This window comes from Lepisma saccharinum, chromosome 3 (assembly GCF_977018435.1).
Source record: "Lepisma saccharinum chromosome 3, izLepSacc3.1, whole genome shotgun sequence".
NCBI classification, from domain to species: domain Eukaryota; kingdom Metazoa; phylum Arthropoda; class Insecta; order Zygentoma; family Lepismatidae; genus Lepisma; species Lepisma saccharinum.
The window spans coordinates 42,115,469-42,139,560 of record NC_139231.1 but is presented as its reverse complement, the minus strand read 5'-3'; the positions used below and the strand labels follow the sequence as shown (position 1 = coordinate 42,139,560).

General features: G+C 36.3%; 1 protein-coding gene across 2 annotated transcripts in view; it reads left to right on the top strand.

The window, feature by feature from the left end:
- The window catches only part of gish (casein kinase I gish), a 139,422-nt gene that overhangs the window by 91,792 nt on the left and 23,538 nt on the right, over positions 1 to 24,092 (top strand). For both annotated transcript variants that reach the window (XM_083118477.1, XM_083118476.1), the window contains exons 4-7: positions 38 to 186; positions 13,399 to 13,513; positions 17,987 to 18,106; positions 19,212 to 19,382. In XM_083118477.1, coding sequence (XP_082974603.1) covers positions 38 to 186; positions 13,399 to 13,513; positions 17,987 to 18,106; positions 19,212 to 19,382 — 555 coding nt within the window. The remainder of the gene's footprint in view (positions 1 to 37; positions 187 to 13,398; positions 13,514 to 17,986; positions 18,107 to 19,211; positions 19,383 to 24,092) is intronic.

Below are 24,092 nucleotides of genomic sequence, written 5' to 3'. Positions count from 1 at the left end.
TTTTTTTCTCTTTTTGCACCTCTTTCTGCTGGCTCAGAGGGTGTACCTGAAGTATACTACTTTGGGCCATGTGGGAAATACAACGCTTTAGTAATGGAATTGTTAGGACCAAGTTTAGAGGACCTTTTCGACCTATGTGGAAGGAAGTTCTCTCTGAAGACCGTATTAATGATTGCTGCGCAGCTTGTAAGTATTGTTAATTATTTCAGTGCTTCCATCCCTTCCATTCCCGTAGAAAAGTTTTTTGTGGTGGTTCCCAAACTTTTGCATTCATATATTATAAACAGACTCCATTCTTTACATACATACACAGTAGCTTTACCTGTATAAGAGCCAGGATAACACACAAAAGGATAGCACAGCAACATAAAAAACAACCCTGTTTGCCCTGAGGTTACCGAGGAGGCAACCTTGAAATACTGTTGACAGTTATCTTTATGAAAAAATATAAATATGCTGACCAAGGCAGTAATTTATTTTATTAAAAACATAAACTAAACGTAACGTTTCAACCTTCTAGCAAGGTCTTCATCAGACTCTGTATCAAGTACAAAAGTAACAAGATACCAAAAACAGGGCATTATATACACAAAACATAACAGCTTAGATGTAAAAAGTATGTTCCCAAGCATCAAGAGGGAACACGTTTTGGACATTATTAAAAAGAGAATGGGAACGGAAATTATAGGAGAATGGGATAGTGAAAGGGTAGTGAAGGCGCTGGAAACCATTTGGAATAACGGTTACAGTATAATGGGAGATAAAATAATGTTAATGAGTGAAGGACTGAATATAGGTTCTAGCCTAAGCCCAGCATTGGCTGAATTGGTTATGAATGAATGGGAAAAGAAAGTGATAGAAAAAGGAGGTGACAAAATAATTTTGTTTTGCAGATATGTGGACGATTGTTTTGGCATATGGAAGGGAACAAAGAGGCAGCTTGACATTTTTGCCAAAGAAATACAAGATGAAGAAAGAGGGATTTTATTGGAACTTGAAATAGAAGAAGAAGGCAAGTTAAGCTACCTTGATATATTGATGAAAAGGAAGAGAGGAGAAGAAATTGAAACCGCTTGGCATCAGAAGAAGTGTGCAGCAGGGGTATTCTGCCACAAAAGAAGTGATGTAAGTGAGGTGACAAAAAGAAATTTCATAAAGAATATGGAGGACCGAATAACGAAAATATGCACGAAGGAATGTGAAAAAGAAGGCAAAATAAATAGCCTATGGAAACAACTGGAAAAGAATGGCTATGAAAAGCAGGATAGACTGGACATAAACAGAAGAAGGAAGAAAAGAGGAAGGGGAGAATTGGAAGAGAAAGAAAAAGATGAAGAGAAAGAAAAAGAGAGGTGGTTTGGAATAAGGAGTATGGGGGAGACCACAGAAAAGATATGCAAAGTGCTTAGGAAAGCGGGCATTAAAACTTACAGGAAGGGAGGGAGAAGCATCTTAGGAATAGCGAAGAATGCAAACAAGAAAAGGGAAAACAGAGAAGAGGAAGAGGAAGGGATTATCTACGAAGTAAAATGTAAAGAATGTCAGAGTGTGTACATAGGAGAAACGAAAAAGAGACTGAAAGATAGGTTGAAACAACATAGGGATGATGTACGACTTAAGAGAGAGAGAAATGCGATATTTAAACACACGAGAGAAACAGGACATGACATAGAGTGGGATGAGGCTAAGCAGATAGGAAGGGAGAAGAGAATGCTAGTGAGAAAATGGAAGGAAGCCAAGGAAATAGAGAGGAAAGGTGAAGAAGACACAATGAACTGGAATGGGGGACTGAAGTTAAACAAAGAATGGAAGAAAGTGTTAGAAAGAGTGGAAAGGACAAGAGAGAAAGAGGAGAGGAGAAGGAAGAAAATGAAGGAAAAAGAGCGTGATATATAAAGCCCAATCCACATTCTATATGAAAGTATATATTTTTCGCCTTTTAGGTGAAAGTATAGTGAAAGCCACCTGCGAGAAAGTTCCAAAACAACTTTCTATTAGTCTGGAGGGAGTAATGTTTTGTGTATATAATGCCCTGTTTTTGGTATCTTGTTACTTTTGTACTTGATACAGAGTCTGATGAAGACCTTGCTAGAAGGTTGAAACGTTACGTTTAGTTTATGTTTTTAATAAAATAAATTACTGCCTTGGTCAGCATATTTATATTTTTTCATAATAATGGAAACAAGGCTTAATGGTGTTATAGTTATCTTTAGTAGTGTGCTGTTCGTTCTGCCTGTCTTCTTATTTTGTTAGAGGTAAAAAAATATACTTTCCTACACCTGATGTGGATACAGAGTTTTACAATTATGTTTAGAGACTGTGACCTATTAGTGGGAATTGTTTATCTTCTAACTGAAAGTACAGAAATCTAAGGATTTTCTATAATAACCTCACAAAGATTCCAATTTTCCCTCTCTTATTTGTGAATCTTCACCAGCGGGAAGTGTATGTACAGGGTGGCTCAAAAAGTCACTTAACACCCCTGGTACAAGGCCACTGCAGTGCGCAACATGGAAATGGTGATGCCCAATCGTTATCAGGCCAAGGGGAAACCACATGGACGCCACCCGCACAGTCGGCGGCCATCTTGAATTCAACTTCAGAATTTTAAATGTCAAGGGGGTGATATGATATATCAAATCAGGCTAGAATTTCATGAGAAATGCAGTGGTGAAGGTTTTTTTCAACGTATCTTTAACCAGTAAAAAGTTATGACTGAATTCTTGTACCAATTTACTCCTTTTCGAGGTGTTAGAAAAAATGCCTTAAAATTTGTTTAGCGCATCGATAACGCATCGAGATCGAAGTGATGTCTAGGGAGAGAAGTTCGCATGTCATTGCACACGATTTTAATCCTATACATCCACGAAGAGCTGCGCATTATGAATGGTTGTCGCGAACAATTTACAGTGTGACACTTCCATTGAATTAAAAGTCCTTCACAGTGACAAGGCTAATGTTTCTGTTCATAAAGAAGTTCATAAACAGAATATGCGACCCTTGTCATCTGATAACTAACTTTGGACAGAAACTGCTTCACAACGTTCCCATAGTGTTCTGATGTTCCTCCATATTGAAAAAATCTCTGTAAAAAGTATCTTCTTCCATAAGCAAGGATGAAAAACCTGTTTATTTAACAGGTTGATGGAAAATTGACTAACCAATCGTGTTCCACACAGCACGCCACACCATTAACTTACCAGCACTAACCATTCAGCTTTGATCTGTCGAAAAAGGGTTATAAGATAAAAAGCATCGAATATTCTGTTTATGAACTTCCTTATGAACATAAACATTAGCATTGTCACTGTGAAGCACTTTTCATTTAATGGAAGCGTCACACTGTAATTGTTCCCTACAATCATTCATAATGCGCAGCTCTTCATGGATCTATCTGATTAAAATCGTGTGCAATGCCATGCAAACTTCTCCCCTAGACATCACTTCGATTTTGATGCGTTACCGATGCGCTAAACAAATTTTAAGGCATTTTTCGAACACCTCGAAAAGGAGCAAATTGGTACAAGAATTCAGTCATAACTTTTTACTGGTTAAAGATACATAAAAAAACTTAACCATTGCATTTCTCGTGAAATTTTAGCCTGATTTGATATCTCATATAACCCCATTCCCATTTAAAATTCTGAAGTTGAATTCAATTCAATGTGGTTCCCCCTTGGTTTGGCAACGATTGGTCATCACTATTTCCATGTTGTGCACTGCAGTGGCTTTGTACCGGGGATGTTAAGTGACTTTTTGAGCCACCCTGTAGTTACAATTTGGATCAGCAGCATACATTTATCAACAGTGGTGGTGTTTTTGGAATTTAAATGTTTGCTTAAAATTGTACTTGACGAATTGTTACGGTGTTTTTGTTAATTATCATCTTCAATTCACTCTCTGCTATATAAGAACTGTAATAATATTATTCTCCATAATTATGACAGGTGATGTGATATTTCAAGTAAAATTACAATTTTCTGAAGCTATTTATGAGTTGGATGGTCACTTTCCAATTTGTTTCCACTTCAGTACAGGAACAATTCAGTTTGGGAACCACCAATTGTTTCGTTTCTTTATGTAAGTAGAAGCTTAAATTGACATATCTTCCCAAATGCTAGTGTTAGTTGATAGCAGTTTTTCTTCCCAAATGCTAGTGTTAGTTAATAGCAGTTTTTTTTTAATTTTGTGAATTGTTGGTTTCTACTTTAAATAAAAACCTCAATTACATTGAAACAAACATATTTCCTCTTTTATTTGGCAACATTTTGTGACCTCGTATACTACATTTGTCACACTTAATATATGATTTTTTCAAATATATATCAATATTTTCATGTGTGGCACAGTATTTTCCTTGACTGCAGCATCAAGTTAAGTACCAAAGCAAAATGTACAGTGTAATTTCAATGTAATTTAAGTTTGTTGTATTATGTAGTTAATTTCGGAACTACTACTGTAGGTCACATTTGCTGATGACATTGCTTTCTTCAGCATTCCTGGAGAAGGTTACATCATATTCAATTGTGTGTTACATTTTTCAGTCCACATTTTCTGTAATGCTTGTAGATTACAGTAACCATTGAATAGCAATCACCAGTCAGTATACAGAAAATTATGCTGTAGAATATTTGTTGTACAATGTAGGTAATTGCTAAGCATTATTGTTATCCTAATTACAAATATTTTAACACAAGAACATGTTTTGGACTTTTCTAAGCCATTTCTCAGGTGGCCAAAGATATTTTGTTATGAACATGGTTCAGAGTAACCACTGATTTAAATGCTGTCAGTACAGATGAACATGCAGCAGCCCAACCCTTTAACAGGACAGATAATCCCCAAAATGTGTTGTAGCGTTATATATAAACACACATAGATATGCTGAATTAGACATGCATAATTGCATCCCTATGTTTCATATAGAGAGCTAATTGCTTTTAGTGTAGAAGCTAGCTGGTTGATATTTTCACATGTACCAAGTTGGTACATTTATACACTCAAGTGCCTCTGAAAAACGAACACCATCATAGTCTGCAAAATGATTACCCAGATGAATAACTACCCATTTTGGCATCATTTTACAAGCAGAAATTGCTTATATACTCATTGTTTAGGCTCAACTGTGTACTTTACTGAAGAAAATGTAGATACTTCATAAAAAAAAAAATAATATTCTTAGCTTGTCAGTGCCATATGTTAATTCTATGAAATGTTTAGCAAAAATACAACAACAATTGACAGGTTAATTTATAAGAAGTTAATTTATAGTACACAAATGCTAGCTTTGAAAATAAGATTGACCATAAAATATATGTAAATAGGTAGTAAGGCTGTATATGTGCAATTATTCCTGTAATTGTACGTATTTGCAGCAAAGAACAAGTCTGTAAATTTAGTTTGCTCGTCTTAACCCTTTTACATGTTGCGCTCTGAAGAAATCTTTATGCTGCAAATACATATAATGAACCATCTTTTCCAGCATATAAGTGTATGCGGAATGTACGATTCTCATTGGTTTAGTGTAAAGTTTCACATAGCAAGAGGTTTAGTGCTCTTTATTGCTATTGGTGGAAACCATAAAATTTTGTTGCATAACAATCATAATAATGAATGGGGTTTACTTGTAATAAACTAACAGGTTGAAATGACACAGCTGTGCTGGGACAGTTGTAATGGGGGGGGGGGGAGTGTGGATGATGATAGTGGGCAGTCCATGACCCTCAAACGGATGTTACAGCATGAAGTTTAGTTTTCTTTGAATAATTTTTAGGTGCCCATGATGTACACACACACGCACACAATTATTTCAGGGAGGAAATTTTGTGATGGGCTAATGCCATAGGCAGGGGTCGAAAAATCCCGGTCGCCATGGCGACTAAAATTTTCAGCCTGTCGACTGTGATCTTTTGCTGTAATATGTACGAAATTTTGAAGATTCTTTATTTGCGTGTTCTGCCACCTAGCCCATGTCATGGAGTATGGTCAATATTTAAGGAAATGTTGCATGCGTCTGTTGACAAAATTTTGACATATTTACATATTTTTCTTACTCAAAAATGCATTTCTGGAAAAAATTTAACACTGCCTTCCGCCAGTTATTAATTTATCTAATTTTCTGTGTGGCGTAAACTGATAATTTTTTAGCATTGAAAAATATCTCAATGGATGAGGCTTTAAAATGCAGAAAACTCTTACGGATTTCAAGATATATATTTTTAAAGTTTGGGTTGTCTGATTTTTGAAACACCGTAGTATGCACAATTGCTAGTAGTTGGTTTCCTGGCACCTGATATTCAGAACTGGCACCTGATATTCAGAACTGGCACCTAGCTCTGAAGAAGATTTTTCAAGCACTGGCCATAGGCATATCAGAATGCAAGGTAATTACATAGTTTTTTTAAATAAGTAAATTATGTGCTTGATGTGCATTTTTTACTGTATTGGATTTCAGTAATAATTAGCAGTTTACTTTTCAAGTAAATCATGTGCACACTGGAACCATATTTGCTTTTGATTTGTTGTTGTATGGTACAGGTAAATTGTAAGCAATTGTTTATTACCTATTGTTGTGCGGGAGTTATTATTTTAACAAAAGCAACTGTATCGACTTAGACATGAAGCAAGAGCAATTAGAATGGGTGTTCGTTACCATTGGCACTTGAGTGTATAATAAATAGTGTACGCTTGATGATGCTTGCTCATGATTTTGCATTGGAAGTTCATAGCGTAGAAGGGTGTTAGACAGGAAGCAACGAAAGAAATTAACAATACTTAATTGAGATATGATTATATCACTGTTCTTGAATGTTATGCCATCTTACTATATGTGATGCACATAAATTATACAGATACAGGTACTGAAGATTTGAGTTGATGTATTTTTTAAAAATTGATTTATTCCAAATTAGTAATAAAAATGACTATATGTTTTCTATTATTATTTTGGAATATGCATGTGTCAGTGTGATTATTGTGCACATTAAGCATGATGATCCAAATTGTTAAATGATAAAAGAACACAGTTCACTACTTCTACATGCAATATTTATTTTACTTACAACATAGAAATTTGATGAATTAAACCCTTTATCTGGTGAGGTTATGGTGGCTGCAGTTTGCAGTGTTGAAATTTTTTTTGCACACTTGTTATGGGCAACAGAAACTGGTGTTGGACTAACTTGATCTTGGCAAACACTCCTTGATGCCGTGATTATAAATATACAATCGTGGAACACATTTTGTTTTCTCAAATTATACATTAATGTTTTTGCTGCTTTGATTTCCATACATCACTTGAATGAAAATGTTCATTATGCAGTATTCATTATGTGGTGGGTGGTACTTGAAGTTATGTTTTTTAACAACGTTATTCTTATATAAAACTCATAAATATCCAAAGTCAATTCTTCACATGCTCTACTTTTCGGAGTCAATTCTTACACCAGATGATACATGTGGACCTTTCAGCACTTTTCCTCGACATTTTTCTTTGTGAATCTGAGGATGCAAACAATATGTGTTACAACATATTGCCTAGTGCCATCTGGCATGTTTCACTACCTATTTTATTATTCTCAATTGTGCATGTTGCTTGTTACAAAAATACCACCAGTTAATAAAATCTTGTAAATTACATTTAACAATTTACACTTTGGACACTTCAGTAATACCACAATAATTTTTCAACCCAAGGTAATAAATATAGTATTTGTTAAATGTAATTTGTATTTTTAATTAATTTTAAGTGTGTGTGTGTGTATTGCTTCCCAAAGTAATGCACCAGGCACGTATCCAGAGGGGGGGCTTAGGGGGCTCGAGCCCCCCCCCCCCGAAAGTTTTAGGTTTACACTAGATAAAATGAGGTTTTTGATTTCTTGTGGTGTGAAATAAAATAATGTGACAATAATTTAAGGAAAGAAATAATTATCGAGGCAAGACGGAGAATGTTCCGTAATCCTGTTATTGATAATAGCACGTATCCAAGATGGGGCACAGGGGGCTCGACTCTCTCCCCAGGAAATTTTTCAGTTTACGTTAGATAAAATTAGGTTTTTGGCTTCTTAAATAATGTGAAAATAATGTAAGAAGAGAAATAATTATCGAGCCAAAACGGAGCATGTTTTATACTCCTGTTATTGTTAATGGCTCGAGCCCCCCCCCCCCTTCAGGAAATTTTTCAATTTACACTAGATAAAATTAGATTTTTGGCGTCTTGAATAATGTGAAGAAAATAAATTTATAAATCTGAGAGAAATAATTATCGAGATAAAACGGAGAGTGTTCTATAACCCTATTATTGTCAATAGCACGTATCCAAGGTGGGAAACAGGAGGCTCGAGCCCCCTTCAGGAATTTTTTCTGTTTACACTAGATAAAATTAGGATTTTGGCTTCTTGAATAATGTGATGATAATTTGGGAGAAATAATTATCGAGACAAGATGGAGAATGTTCTATAACCCTGTCATTGTTAATAGCACGTATCCAAGCTGGGGTTGAGGTGGCTCGAGCCCCCCCCCCCCATGATTTTTTTTTTATTTTACACTAGATAAAATAAGGTTTTTGGCTTTTTGAATAATGTGACGATGATTTAAGGAGATAGACAATTATCGAGGCAAGACGGAGAATGTTCTATAAAACTGTTGTTGATAATATTGCACGTACACTTTTCTTGAGCTTTCGGTGTTGTCGCAGCGCACTGGAGCACTATGTAGAGACTTGTCAGCATTTGGAAGCTGCACAACAAAGGAAGCGCCACACGTAGGGCGATTCGTTGTAATTTCTAATCTCTGGAAGGCGGGAGAGGGTACGTTCTTGAATGAGAGAAGGAGTCAACTACTGGCAATATTAACGAATCGTTTTATCTGCGGAATGTTCTAGAATATAATGAGGATATAAATACGTGGATTCAATTTTTCGGTTGATCTGTACAAAGAATCGCTTAATGAGATTTCAGAGGTAAGTGTGACAATTCACACAGTCGATTGATGATCAGATCAGTCAGCGTCCTCTGGTTGCTTTATAAGATATAGTGATTCGAAAATGAAGACATTGACGACAGCGGAACTTCCGGGGCTTCAGTGTAGGGCTAGCTCGGTTCGAGGGCCGAAGAGATCAAAGGTCTCTCTCTAAAGTGAATATTTCAGCAGTACCGGATATTGGAGTGGTTTATTAAAACAGAAATAAACTGCATAGATCAACTGAAAAGCAAAGTTTTGAATGATGATTTAGTTTTGCCAGAACTAAATTTCGTATATGCAGTCCGAGAATTTCATGGTATAAAAAAATACTTTTGTTTAAGCCTATGGGGTTCGAAACACATTCAAACACTTAACTACCATAAAGAGACAGCCGAAAATTTTATGAATGTCGAGAAGAGAAAGCAAGATGATGTTGCATATGTAGACATTTTAGGCTGTAATTGCAGGCTCTGCCAGGACCCAAATCAGGGCTCTACCAACGGAGCCACCTAGCCATCCTTGACTTCAACCGATTTTTCGTTAAAATGTCTACATAGTACATGTCCTGTGTATATCAAATCGTAAGGTGTTGCCTGTATAGTGAACAAGCACAGAAACTATAGGAGAGAGAAGAAAACTGAGGAGCATTCCCACCGGTTGAGGAGAATTTTTTTCTGTGGTCAACAAGAGCTACTACTTCGAGGTGACAATGACAGTGGCCTAATAAGGGAGATTTCACACCGTGTCGCCTGAAGATTAGGTTTGTGCGGTCTTTTGTGTCGCTACGGTGTGAAACGTTGCTGTTGATTGGCCCGTTCCAATCGACATGTATCGCGTGTCCCTTTGGTCTGAAACCTTCCTTAGTCTTGAAAATCCAAGTCACAAGGATGGAAAATTAGGGTTAGGTGTGAAGGCAGACAGACGACAGCACCCTTAAGGATCATATCCAAACCTGCAGGAAGAACGCATCTTACTTCAATCTCCAATACGATTATAAAAAGTTCTGGTGAGTTGATTTTAAAAAATGTGTCCGAGATAAAGAGAGGCGTGCCCAGGATTTTTGGAAGGGAAAGGGGTTACGCATACTATTGTTGGTGGTCAGTCCTGATTTTGCCATTTTTTCCGTCTTTTTATATATATATATATATATATATATATATATATATATATATATATATATAAGGATACTGAGTCAAATGGGGTTATTACCTAACCAAACCTCCCTTGGGCACGTCACTAGAGATAAATGAGTAAGCATTCATCATACTGGGAGACGAAACATTAGATGTGTTGGGAACGGAAGGGTTTTCACTGTGCATTAATTGTTTCGTGATCCACCTTTATTCGAGAAGACTTCCTTTGTTTCGTGCCGATATATGACAAGACAGCGGAAGCTGTGACAGGCATTTTTGAACACTTGTGACTGCTAAGGCCTGAATCTGAACAATTTGTTGGGTTTCGGCTTTTATAAGAGCTGAAAAAATGGGAGGACAAGACCGTTAGTGGTCTTCAGGCTCGAATCAGATAGAAATATTCGAGAGCTGTCTGCGTCCAGTTCGCAGCTCACAATTTGAATATCGCGTTGTCGAGTGGATTGTCCATCCCGTGCATGTGTAACAGCTTCGTAAAAACACTCAAAGACACCATAGATGATTTTATGCCTGATGAGAAGAAATGGACAAATCCACATACTGAGATGGTTCCGGCACAGAGGAGTCGAGTGGTAAAAAATGTTCAGATTTCACGTTCTGATTAAAATGATAGCCTTACAGTGGCAACGATTTAAGGGATAGTTGCTCCCATTTTTTATTTTTTTTGCCTGAACATTATGACCTCTTAATGTTAAGCCTTGGCTACCAAGAGAAAGTAAACTTTCCTTGCAACGCCCTCCGCACCCCCCCCCCCCTTCCCTCGGTTTGGAACCCAATTGCCACCTCTGGTCTTAAACACACAATTGTGAGGTTCTTACTATACCCCTTAAAAAAAATGATGTTGAGCCCCTCCCGAAAGGAATTCCTGGATACGTGCCTGTAATGCACCATTATCTTTTGGCACCTTATCCCAACAGAAACCACACAATAGGTATTGTAGTGCAACAGCTGTCAACAAAAATTGGAGTTGAAAGCTCCATTATGAACTATTTGTTTTGTTCTGGTAACTTCACCCACCATTGAGTTTGAAGAGAATTGAAGATGTTGAAATGCTTGCTAGTCATGTTCAGTTCATGTTTTGGTGTTGTTAATATAAGTTTTACAATCGAACCTCCTTTGAAGGGTGCAAAGGTACAGAATAATTTAACATAAAACTAAGATTGCATAGGTGTAGATAGACTGATTAAACGGGTGTAATGTAGAAAGGTAGTAATGTGATAAATTATGCAACAAATTTAATTTATTATTCACAGAGCATGATGTACTGGAACTTATTTGTCACACTTTAAGTTGTCTGGTTTAGCCCATGAAGCAAGACAGTGTTGTGTGTGGCTTGACAGCTACCTGGTGTAACAAATTCAAGAACTGTGTAGTTCTCTATGCCCAAAGTTTATAGGTGCCTGTAAACGTGACTAGTCTTATCCTGAATTCATCGAAAGATCGAACTGTGACTAGTAAGATTTTGCTAAATATCACATGGTGAACATCATGTGTAGACCTGAACAAGCTCACCTTAACAAATGAATACCACAAATGCTTTCATCTAGAGCAGGCCTTGTCAACCCACTGTCATTATGGAAGAGTGCTTGTATGCACATGCAGAGTGAGCAACAATACTGGAGCACTGTAAGAGGGGCAGAAAGGAGGCAGGAGACTTGCACAGCACAAGAGTGCTCACTGGCCTACACAAGTGTACTAGCTCAAGCCTGCTGTAGAGTGATTGTTCTTTACAACAATGTCCATCTGTATGTTGCCAGTTGTTTTTATATAATGGTGATGAAAAGGTGATAAGTTCTTGAGTCCCCATCTGCCACACGTGACTTCATTTGTCTGGATATCGATTTTTGTTGACAGTATCCCATACCACCCCACACAATGGAACGGCTATTTGTTTACCTGTAGACTTGTTCTGAGGAAACCTTAGTGTTCTTAGTCTGATCATTTGCCTGTTACAGATTCATGCCTCATAAATATGTGATGAAAAATTAAAACTAATTGCCATATAAATAGTTGAACATAATTTTGACCATGACAAGGAAGCAATTAATAGGTGTGAATTAATATCCAGGTTCCAACTGTAAGCTTGTCCATCATGAGCACTTCATATTTACTGTTTTGAATTGAAGAAGCTAAATCAGATTCAACTTGAAGATAGCTTTAAGGTCTACAGTATACATTTGTGTACATGAACTGCTACATGAAGTTGAAGAGCCATGTGCTGTACCCAGCTGACTATAAATAAGAACGATTCATTTGGAAGGCAATTAAACTTGACTAATGATTGGAAAAGTGACTTCACAGCTCTTCTCTTCTTTTCACTGTGGTTTTACCTGTAGAAAACCTAATGGAATGATGTTTAGATTGAATTCTAAGACCTGCTTTAGATAAAAATAATTTTCCTTGCATTTTTCTTAACATTTCTGCTGAGATTGAAAGTGGAAAAATTTTATAGCATTTGCATGACATAGCATGTTTCACAAATACAATTGACCTAATTTTCTAGGCATCTCATGTAGCGTAACCAACCAGAAGTAAGCTCTGTCACATAGGCAGATGTAATGTCAGCTGAGTGCGATGTAAACAATGTACCACTTAACATTTTTAAAAGCTGATAACTATTCAACCAAGAGAGAAAACTATTCCTAGAAAAAGGTTTTAGGTACAGTCATGCAGACTACAAATCATTGGTGCTTACATAGTGCATACAGTATATGTATGGAAGAATAAACTAGTTGTTTCAGTTGTAAACACAGGGTATAATATCTTGGTATGCAGGTGAGATTGATGATTACTTAATGTTACAGTTTGAGCATGCTGCTGATAATATAATCTCCAATATCGCCAAGATTAAGAATGTGTTGGGCCTTACTTCCCCCGAGCTTTCCTGACATTCTGCAACACACAAGAAATAGCTTACCTTTATCTTTTTACCCTCTTTTAGTGCAAGGGGCAGCATTTCACCTTCAGCAGAACTCAATGTCAATTTGAAGAATTCTACAGATTAATTACATTTAGCAGTTCATAGTAACCTTGGCATTTTTAAATATTTTTTATTGTTTTTATGTTCCATCAGGTAAGACACCTCTTAAGATTCAGAGCAAGGAAAATCATGAAACAAATCACAATTTTTGTATGTGTATTGTTCTGTGGTTTCCAAAGACATTTTGAAGCCAGTGGTTGTGTACTAGCAAAATCTAGTTAAATGCAAGGAGAGATTTAAAATGTTATCTACACTGCATCTATTTTAAATTAGATGATACTGTATGCTGATTGTCTTACTTTACAGATCAACAGGATAGAATACGTTCACACTAAGCGTCTTGTATACAGAGATATAAAGCCTGAGAATTTCCTTATAGGACGAGCTGCTGTTAAGAAGGAGAAGATTATATACATTATAGGTAAGGTAACAGTTCATTTGTGTAAGAGAAATATCTGTTACTGTTAATTCGACAGCTTGCGTGTATGTATCAAGGTAGATTCACAAAGTGTTCTGCCTTTTATTAATTTAAAATGTAAAAGGGTGGAAATAAACAAGCAGTGAAACCTCAGGCCATCATTCTCAAATTCTTAGTGCACACTCGTTACACCAACAGCAACAACATGCTGTAGTAAATTACTTTCTACCCTGTGCTGTGTGCTTTATGCTCTCCATGTAATGATTTATACATAGCGAAGATACTTGGCCTGTTATTATCAACCTTAAATCCAAATCTTGAAAGCCAATGTGCTTTTGGATTTTGTAAATATGCTTGTAGACAAATGTGCTGTGCATTCACATATTTTACATTATCCCCACATTATGCCAAAGTCGTTTGAATTAAATTGAGATGAAGGTTTAAATTGGTTTTATTATTATTATTATTATTATTATTATTATTATTAACAATCTGTGATTTAAACCACTTTCAGATTCAAGAAATAATATGTAGAAATCTCAGAATAACTTTTGGTGGAAGTACACTAATTTGTAATCATTAAGTGATCTTTAATAGACTTTAGATATTCATCAAGATTTTGAATGGAACAGCACAGAAACAATACATGTATTGAAAGGTGGAGCTCGTAACTTAAACCAAAGAACAATTTAATATGTAAACCAAACAGTTAACACACTAACTTCCGTTGCTTCACAACTCAGCTATGTTTTCTTGGACAATAGATGTATATACAAAATGCCAGTTATGTTAAACTGAAAATTGTGCTATCATTAAGCTCAAAATAAAACAGTGGCTGATATTTAACACATATACAATTTGTAAAAAAATCAACAAGATTCAGCTACAAGACTAAAAAAAAATGTGATTAACATTGTAAGGCTACTTCATTTTTGTTTTTAGTTACATGCAGTATGTTCATCCAAAATGTTTAATTTTACCAGAACAAAAGTAATATAATTATTATCCAGCTTCATTAACACACTCAACAAACTTGTATGTTATGTTCATATTTCAGAAACAGGAAGTATAATTTTTTTTTACGTTTTAATCAAATCAGTGCTTAAACAATTTTTTGTTGTGGTATGAATAAATCTGAAAGATGAAAACATTATTTCTCCTCCTGCTAATGAAGCAGTAGTGGTGAGTAGTTGATCGGTAGAGGCACATAATTTTGGTAAATAAAAAAGCAAAATTTTGGTACAAATACAAGTCAATTTTGGATTCAAAAGCAGTAAATAAAATAAAATTTTGGGGTTGTAGCGGTGAAAAATAGGATGAAAAGTGGTTTATACAAGGCACATGTCAAAGAAAAGGGCCGATAATTTTTTACGCGGGGTTGGCTACACTGATGAAGTTGAGCATGTGCAGGAGCATGCCCTAGTATTCTGTGCTTGCAACAGAGATAGAATTGTCAGAGTGGGGTTGCGTACGTGCGAGTAGCAGTAAGGTGAAATGGCTGCCGTAATACAATCCTGCCAAATGTGAAGCGAGATCTGTCATACGATTTCTGAACACCAAAGGACAGAATGCAGCTGACATCCATTGGGAATTGTGTGCCATTTATGGACTGACAGTGATGAGTGAAGGGAAGGTCAGGCAATTGTGCAGAGAGTTCGGGAAGGGCGATCAAATGTCCATGATGATGAGCATAGCGGAAGGCATTCCAATCTCCGGTTCACAACTCGCCAAAGAGTTTCCAGAAGTGTCTGCGAAAACAGTGCATAGAATTGTGACTGACAACCTGGGTTATCACAAACTGTGTGCGAGGTGGGTACCAAAAATGCTGACAGACGCTCACAAAGAGCAAAGAAGGACAGAGGATGGGGATGACCTCTTTTGGCACATAGTGAAGTGAGATGAAACATGGATATCGTACACCACTGGGGAGTCGAAGCAGCAGTCAATACAATGGCGGTACTCTGGTTCTCCTAAAGCAAAGAAATTCAAACATCACCACCAGTTCACAAAATCATGGCAACCGTGTTTTGGGACCAAAAGGGTGTGATTTTTGTGGAATTTTTGGAACCAGGACGAACAATTACAGCAGAGGTGTATTGCGAAACACTGAATAATCTGCGACGTGCCATCCAAAATCGGCGGAGAGGAATGCTACGTTCTGGAATTTTTCTGATCCTTGACAATGCCCGCCCACACACAGCTGCTCGTACTGTTGAGACAATGGAAAGATTTCGATGGGAACTATTCAATCATTCCCCTTACATCCCCAACCTTGCCCCCAGCGATTTCTTCCTTTTTCTTCACCTGAAAAAGTGGCTTGCATCGAAGCGTTTCAACGAGAGTGACGTGCTCAAGACATCAGTTCTAGACTGGCTGCACTCTCAGGTGGCAGATTTTTATGCAGAGGGTATACGGAAGCTTGTGCCAGGCTATCAGAAATGTCTGGAGGTTAATGGTGACTACGTCGAAAAATAGCCAAGGTATGTACTTGTTTATCAATCACAATAAATTTCTTCTATCATTTTCTTGTTTATTATTTTTTTTTTTAAATATCGGCCCTTTTTTTGACATGACATTTTGGTTTTAAAATTGTGAATATAATCTTAAATTTGATTTAAAAACTACACTTATTACACAAAATTAACATTTCATTTCTAGTTGCACATTTATGTAGTTATCAGGGTGTTAACTTTATTTCTGTGTAAAGGAGCCCATGTTTGCTTCTCCAATATTAACAGTGGAATTAATCAATTTTCCGTGAATTGCATAACTTGCATGATAATTCAGACCTCAGAAGGTGTCGCATCTTTAAGTAAACCGTAAATTTCGTGTTTAAGAGTCTAGTTCACATTTCGCAGTTCATTTCGCATTATTTCATGACAAAACATGGTAGCAAAATGCATTTCACACCTTTCCGAAAAATTAGCACTACAATGTGTGTTTTGACATTTCGTTTTTTCATCAAAAACAAAATATGCGTGCCCCCCTATTGATCGGTTTCATCGCAACCTTCCCTGCCAAGGATTCTTGAGACTTTCACTACTTGAAACTTCAATGTGGACAATAGTGAAGTACCTCCACATGATTCTTCGACAAACTTCAATGCTGCATTATTTTCTTCTGCAGTAAGAGGCAAGGGCACCTGCAGGAGGGTGCCAGGGGGCACTTGATCCCCCCCAAGATATCTGAAAAAAGTTCATGTAATTCGAATGGTGAAATTGTAGCAATGCACATGAATGAGAAACTATTATTCTTTATTATAATCTAGTAATGAACAAATAATATTGTTTTCTGCAATTTACTGGCTGTTACAACAATTAACCACCATGTCCAAAAAAATAATGAGAGAACGTTTTCACAAGACACATTAGAATCGTAGTTGACTGCTGTAACTAGGTTCGTGCAGACTGGAAAATTTTTGGTCGGGACTGGATTAGGAAGGAAATATTAATAAGCTAATCCTGCTGTTCGGGACTGAGAAATTTGTTCATTTCCTGTAACAATCTTAAATTGTGCACAGTATTTTCCCTTCAAGTGATTGTTTTCACACTACTTCAATAAAAACTGTTAATTTCAAGATATTTCAGATACTTAAGAGTCCAGAAAATGTCAAGAATTAACCTCTTTTAACTAAGATCTTGGCTTTTCGGCATTACGAAAGTAAGGAAATCATTTCCTCTAGTAGGGATCTGACCTAGATAATTTACACCCTGTCGTTTTGAATTACTTTTTTTCCCCTTGAGTACCCTTCGGCATGTTAATACATGAATCAGAGGTATCATGAAGGATAGTATATTCCATGGTCTCCGATATCTGTGCACTGTGAAAAAGTACAAAAGACAAAGAACTGTTCATCAACAAAATGATAGATGTTCATGCAAATGAAGCAAGGCAAATCCAGTTTCTATCTAAATAGTAGACTCGAGTCTGAACTTGTATACGCCAAAATATTTTCAATTGCATTTGATGTTATGATTTGTAAAATAATAATGATAATAATAGTTTCTATGACTTAAGGGCAAGCTACAAAATCTTACTCTGCCCCCAAGAAAAAATCCTGCGTGCACCCTTTGTAAGAAGTTACTTCCAAAGCCAGGAATCAAAGAGGTATGCTAAGAGATGTCAAAATTAATACAACATAATGCATGCTGTTCCCCAAATGAAGCAGAAACAACTGATTAGTAAATAAAAATTACACTTACTGCATTTTGATGTGAACATTTAGCATGCGAAGTTGTAGCATAACACGCTATGTATAGATATAGAAAGGAAAGGTATGATCAGAAAACTCCTGAAAGCAGAGAAAAAACAAACTCATATATGTATACACACACACATTATCGAATGAGCAAATGAGCCAGGAGGGCGGATATACAAAATTGTAATAATAAATTTCTGGAAATAAACTGATTTTATATCAAGAAGCTGGTGGTATAATTTGTGACATCAGTTAATGCGTACTTACTTCTCTTTCAGACTTTGGTTTAGCTAAGGAGTATATAGATCTAGAGACCAATAAGCACATACCATACCGGGAACATAAAAGCCTTACGGGGACAGCTAGGTACATGAGCATTAACACCCACCTAGGAAGAGGTAAGGCCTTAGTAACTTAACTAAGATAAATAGACATGTTTGATAAGGAGCACAGGATATTGTTTATATTTAATACATAAATGATTGCATTATTCACCCATAAGGAAAACTAAGAAATTTGGGTAATTTAATTTAATGCTTTCAAATTTCTAGCATTTTTCTATTGTTATTAGTCAGAATTCTCTGAGGACATTTATTATGTGACAGTTTTTTTCACGATATTTATATGTAGAATGCTGGATATGGCATTGTGTTCTTATAATATATATTGGAAATTGTTGAAAATGTTATTGGTAAGGACATGGGAGTCTCTCATATTTTGTCATATCACTATCATATTCCAACAATTATAAGGATTGTGAACAATTTTAAATTGATGCATTATTCAAGTACAGATATTGGTGCATGTGTTACAACATATAACTATTTTTGTTGAAATCAGGATGAAAATTTTAGTGAACAAAATTGACTGTTGCTTTATTAGAGTAATAGTTTTAATCTCCCCTACATACCCCTTTTATTACATTTTATTAGATTCAGTTTTAGAGGTGTCAGATATGGCCACGAGTGTTGTAAACAATGCTCTCAGAGTAACTAGACTCACATAAATAAATCATTTGTGAAGCAGAGGCTAATTACAGTGAACCCAAAATTAGAATATATCTAGCCCACTGCGAATCTATAAGAAAATATAAAGCAAGTTTATTGTAGTATGTTGTAGTAAATTGATCTGAAATTTGAGACAAAGTTGAAGGTTAGGAAGAGTGTGTCAAATCTGAAAGGGATGCACAAGCACCACCCACATGCTCAGCTGTCACCTATGATTATGATAACCATTATTGTTATCTCCACAAGGTGATCAGTTCATGTACAAGTTTTCTAAGGGGATCAGTTATATATATATTATATTATAATTGTTCCATAGGTGGCACAAATCATAGTCATGTTTCTGTTAATTAAAAATACTGTAAGATAGAAGTATTTGAAAAGCACAATGTTGAGTTCTTATACTACATATAGAATTAGATCTTTTGTGCTGTATATTGAATTTGTATATAGTGCAGACACAAGAACTACCGTAATTGAAATAATATTTTTTTTCCAGAACAAAGTCGGAGAGATGACTTGGAAGCCTTAGGTCATATGTTTGTATATTTTTTAAAAGGCAGCTTGCCTTGGCAAGGACTCAAGGCAGATAACTTAAAAGAAAGGTATCAGAAAATAGGAGACACGAAAAGAGCCACTCCTATTGAGGTACTTTGTGAAGGTTACCCAGGTATGTATTTTCTCTAATATTTATATGGCTGATTTCATGTACGAGCTAAATTATTCAACACTACAAACAAATTTCTGCTTGCAGGATGAAGTAGTTGGCAATGGAAGTATAGCTTGGAGAATTTTCCTCTCGTGGTACAATAGGGCATTAATGAAATACTTGTGTGCCTACACCTGTAAGAGGTGTTACAATTTTTAGACTCAAATATACTTATATTTGATCCACCTTTCCTCAGATCAAGCAAAGTTGGTTCATATGTCCTAATTTATCAGAATAATAAATACAGTAGTGTCCAAAAGTTAAGCATGACGAAGATATGAGAAAATGTGTTATTGATGAAGTGTCAGAACTGCACAAAAAATAGTGAAAACCAATCAAAACGTTACATGAATTAACAATTGTTTATAGTGTGAAGACAAAAAGCTAAAAATAAGAAAATTGAAGACCGCTTCCTTAACAAGAAAAAGAGGTTTGTATGCGGCGTGATCATCCCCAACAGCTACACAGCCTTTCAACAATGTAAAAGGTGGTTCTCGTCACAGCCATCTGCTCACACTGAGGTGTATCCAGGACAGTACTTTCAGATTCAAATTTATCTCGTAGTTTATAAATAGCTCTGTTATGGTATGAAATATTTTCTCCCTACTTTCTGAGCAGCAGTTACACGACTTTTATAACAAGCTCTCAAAATGAAAATTATTTCTTCTTTGGTTAACACAGTGGCTCCCAAGTGTGTGCTGCGGTTAAGGAAGGGATCTTCAATTTTCTTATTTTTGGATTTTTTGTCTTCACATTAAAAACAATTGTTAATTCATGTAACGTTTTGATTAATTTTCACTATGTTTTGTGCAGTTCTGACACTTCATCAAGAACACATTTTCTCATATCTTCGTCATGCTTAACTTTTGGACACTACTGTATTAAAATTAACATTCACAAACTTATCATATAGCAAATGCATATTGAAATCAGTTCACAAATCTATAGAATAATGTAGTTCCATATACTTATATAGGGCAAGTAAAAAAGAATAAAACATTTATAGTGTAAAGTACCTATATACCGGGTATTCCACTTAGGGATATAATAATTTTCTTTACTTACCCCTAGTATACTTCAACACGTGGCCAAATGCCTAAGCGGTATTCTGCCTCAGCCTATATGTTCTGTAGCATTTTAGGCATCACATTCTTGATTGCAGCATGAATTCTTTTCTGTAAGTCTGGCAAATCTTGAAACCTTCTGTTCCTTACCAAAATTCACAAAAAAAAGGTCTCTCACAGTTTGGTCCAATGACTGTAATGGCCACATCATGAACTGTGATCCTATCCAAATCCATCCTGCATTGCAGTGGTCAATTTAAGAAACATTGTCACCTTACACATCGAGAATTACAAAATCATTTTATTTTAATATATTTACATTATTTCCCTTTTTTGTCTGTTCAAAATGTTTTCCTTCTGCATTAACAAATGGCTGGAGTCTGTCTGGAATGGAACACTACGACACACACGAAGACACAGCTCAGTTGTTCTTTTCAAGTGTTTACAGTTTCCTCCTATGAGTTGAATCTTTCACCAAACCTCGCAAGAATAAGTGCATGCTGTGATCATTGTGGCATGCCATCCTATCAATCTATGGTTAAAAATTTGATCAAAGTACATTCAATTATCTTGACAATAACTGAGAGGAGGAATGTCTACTATGAACTTGTGTTCATGCAGATCATTTGGATTGACCAATGTGAAATATCAGGTAACTCAACAGTTAAGTCTTGAAGACTTTCTTGGACTTCTCGTCACAGCCATCTGCTCACACTGAGGTGTATCCAGGACAGTACTTTCAGATTCAAATTTATCTCGTAGTTTATAAATAGCTCTGTTATGGTATGAAATATTTTCTCCCTACTTTCTGAGCAGCAGTTACACGACTTTTATAACAAGCTCTCAAAATGAAAATTATTTCTTCTTTGGTTAACACAGTGGCTCCCAAGTGTGTGCTGCGGTGCCCTAGGGAGCCTTGACCGGCTTACAGGGGTGCCGCGAAATGTATCCAATATATTTAACCAATGACATGATTTCTCCAAATATGTGCTTATTTGGTACTTTTTGCACATAAAATGTTTCTGAATTTGAAATATGTGTTTATATAACTTAAGACAAGCAACCTAACCACATTAACTGAGCATTGAAGTGTTAGATAGGCCTACATTCTGACAGGCGCCATTGAAAAATCTTGAAACACTAAGGATGCCGTGAAACAAAAAAATTTGGGAACCCCTGGGTTAACATCATGTGAACAGGAGATGGTAACACTAACACTCACGCCAACTGAACTAAACAGCTATGCTTTGGGACAACCTTTTGTCCTTACCGATCAGTGTGCGAGAGAGAATCTGCAAAACTTCCATTATCAGTGATACCAACCAGCGCCACTAATAAAATACGGGCGCAAAATTATAAGCATTGCCTTCACAACATTATTACACTTACTTTTATTATTTTAGTATCACTTTGTACACATGGACGTACTGTACCATTTATAGCAAGAACTTGCTCACTTCAACATGTCATTCACATATCGAATCTTTGCAAGTTTTCCTTTTGTTTTTTCTGTTTGTTATTTTGCTTGCCCTCAGTTGTTAGGGTGTCTGACTACCATGCGAGACAAATGGGTTTGATCCCTGGAGGGGGAGAGAGAACTGATTTTTTCGACCTGTTCAAGCAGCTCCGGCACCCACCCAGTGTTGCGTAAAGTGGGTACCTGGAGGAAACTCTGGGGATTATTCCATCACCCCCACCTTCGGCTGTGATCAAGAAAGTATGGGGCCCTAACTCCACACCCCCTACATGCATGGTGCATTGCACAGGGGAGCACTTTACTTTTTTTTTACTTTTACTTACCCTGTACATCAGTCCTTCTTTAAGCAGCAATTTCACACCTTAACTTGCTTATGAACTTAATCCTACATGCAAGATTCGGGCCAAGGATTAATCTCTTATATAAGAGCAAGTCCACATGTTGACATGCTGAAGAAAACTAGTGACAGAAATCTACTAACAACACAATGAACTGCAAGGATTATTTTTTTATATAAATATATGTATTATAGATAAAAAGTATGTAATGAATATATGTGCCACAACTACAAATACATCACAGTAAGTGTTTGTATATGTATTATCACACACATTTTTTCCAGTCCCATGAGAAACGTAATCAAGGTTCCATTTTATTATTTGTATTATTATATATGAATCATGCTTTAACTAAATTATAGTATAACCCTGATTATGCACGGTGAAAGCATAAAATCCTGTAAAGGAGTATAATAGTATTTTGTTGTATTCAGATTGAAAAGAATGAACCATTTTTAAAATTCATAACGGTATTTATGTTAACTAGGGATACTCCAGAAGATACTGTAGATTTGGGTTGCCATATAAACCACACAACATAGCATAAAATTGAATCTCCATTTTACGAGGGTCACTATTTATATTTTGAAACTTGGCAACACTGATTGAAGTTAGGCGCGATTTGACGTTTGCACGGAATCGTCTGGCATTATTGACCATAACGTACTTCAAATGTTTTGTCAATAGCTTCATTTGTGTTGTTTATGTTGCCTTGGAGATTGCACGACAACAATAAAATGGAATTAACTCGTGAACATTTTCGTGCGATGATTTTTTACGATTTTCGACGTGGATTATCAAGACAAGAGTGCATCGATCAACTTACTTCCACATTTGGCGATGAAGCCCCATTCTTTGCCACTGTGAAACGCTGGTATAACGAATTTAATCGTGGCTGCCATTCCCTCACCGACGAGATTCGCGAAGGTCGTCCAAAATCAGTTGTTTTTCAAGAAAACATTGATGCTGTGCAAAACCTAATACTGCAAGATCGTCATGTGACATACTGAGAGATTGAGGCAACCATAGGCATTAGTTCCACCAGCATATATAAAATATTACATGATCATTTAGCTGTGAGAAAGATATGTTCTCGTTGGATCCCACACAATTTGACAAAAACTCAAAAAGACGCTCGCGTCAATTAGTGCAAACAAATGCTCAATAAATACAATCGTGGTGCTTCAAAAGACGTATATAAGATTGTAACAGGTGACGAATCATGGATATATGCATATGAGCCGGAACGTAAACAGCAGTCGACTGTATGGGTGTTTCAAGATGAACCCAATCCAACAAAAGTTGTTCGCGCTCGAAGCACATCAAAACAAATGGTCGCCTGTTTTTTTCGGGAAAACTGGTCATGTGGCAACCGTGTCTTTAGAGGAACGTAGAACGGTCAACTCTTGAATGGTACACAACAATTTGTTTGCCAGAGGTCTTCGGTCAAATACGGAAAACAAACAAACGCCGTCGAATCATTCTTCATCAAGACAATGCCAGCTGTCACACATCTTGTCTAACAACCGACTTTATGAAGAGTCAAAAAATCGAATTGATGGGTCATATGCCGTACAGTCCTGATTTGGCACCCAATGACTTCTTCTTGTTCCCGAATGTCAAGAATAAATTGCGTGGACAACGATTTTCGTCGGCGGAAGACGCCGTTGATGCGTTCAAAAACCATATTATGGAGGTGTCTCAAGAAGATTGGAAAAACTGCTTTGACAAATGGTTCGAACGAATGCAAAAGTGTATTGACCATAAAGGAGAATACTTCGAAAAACAATAA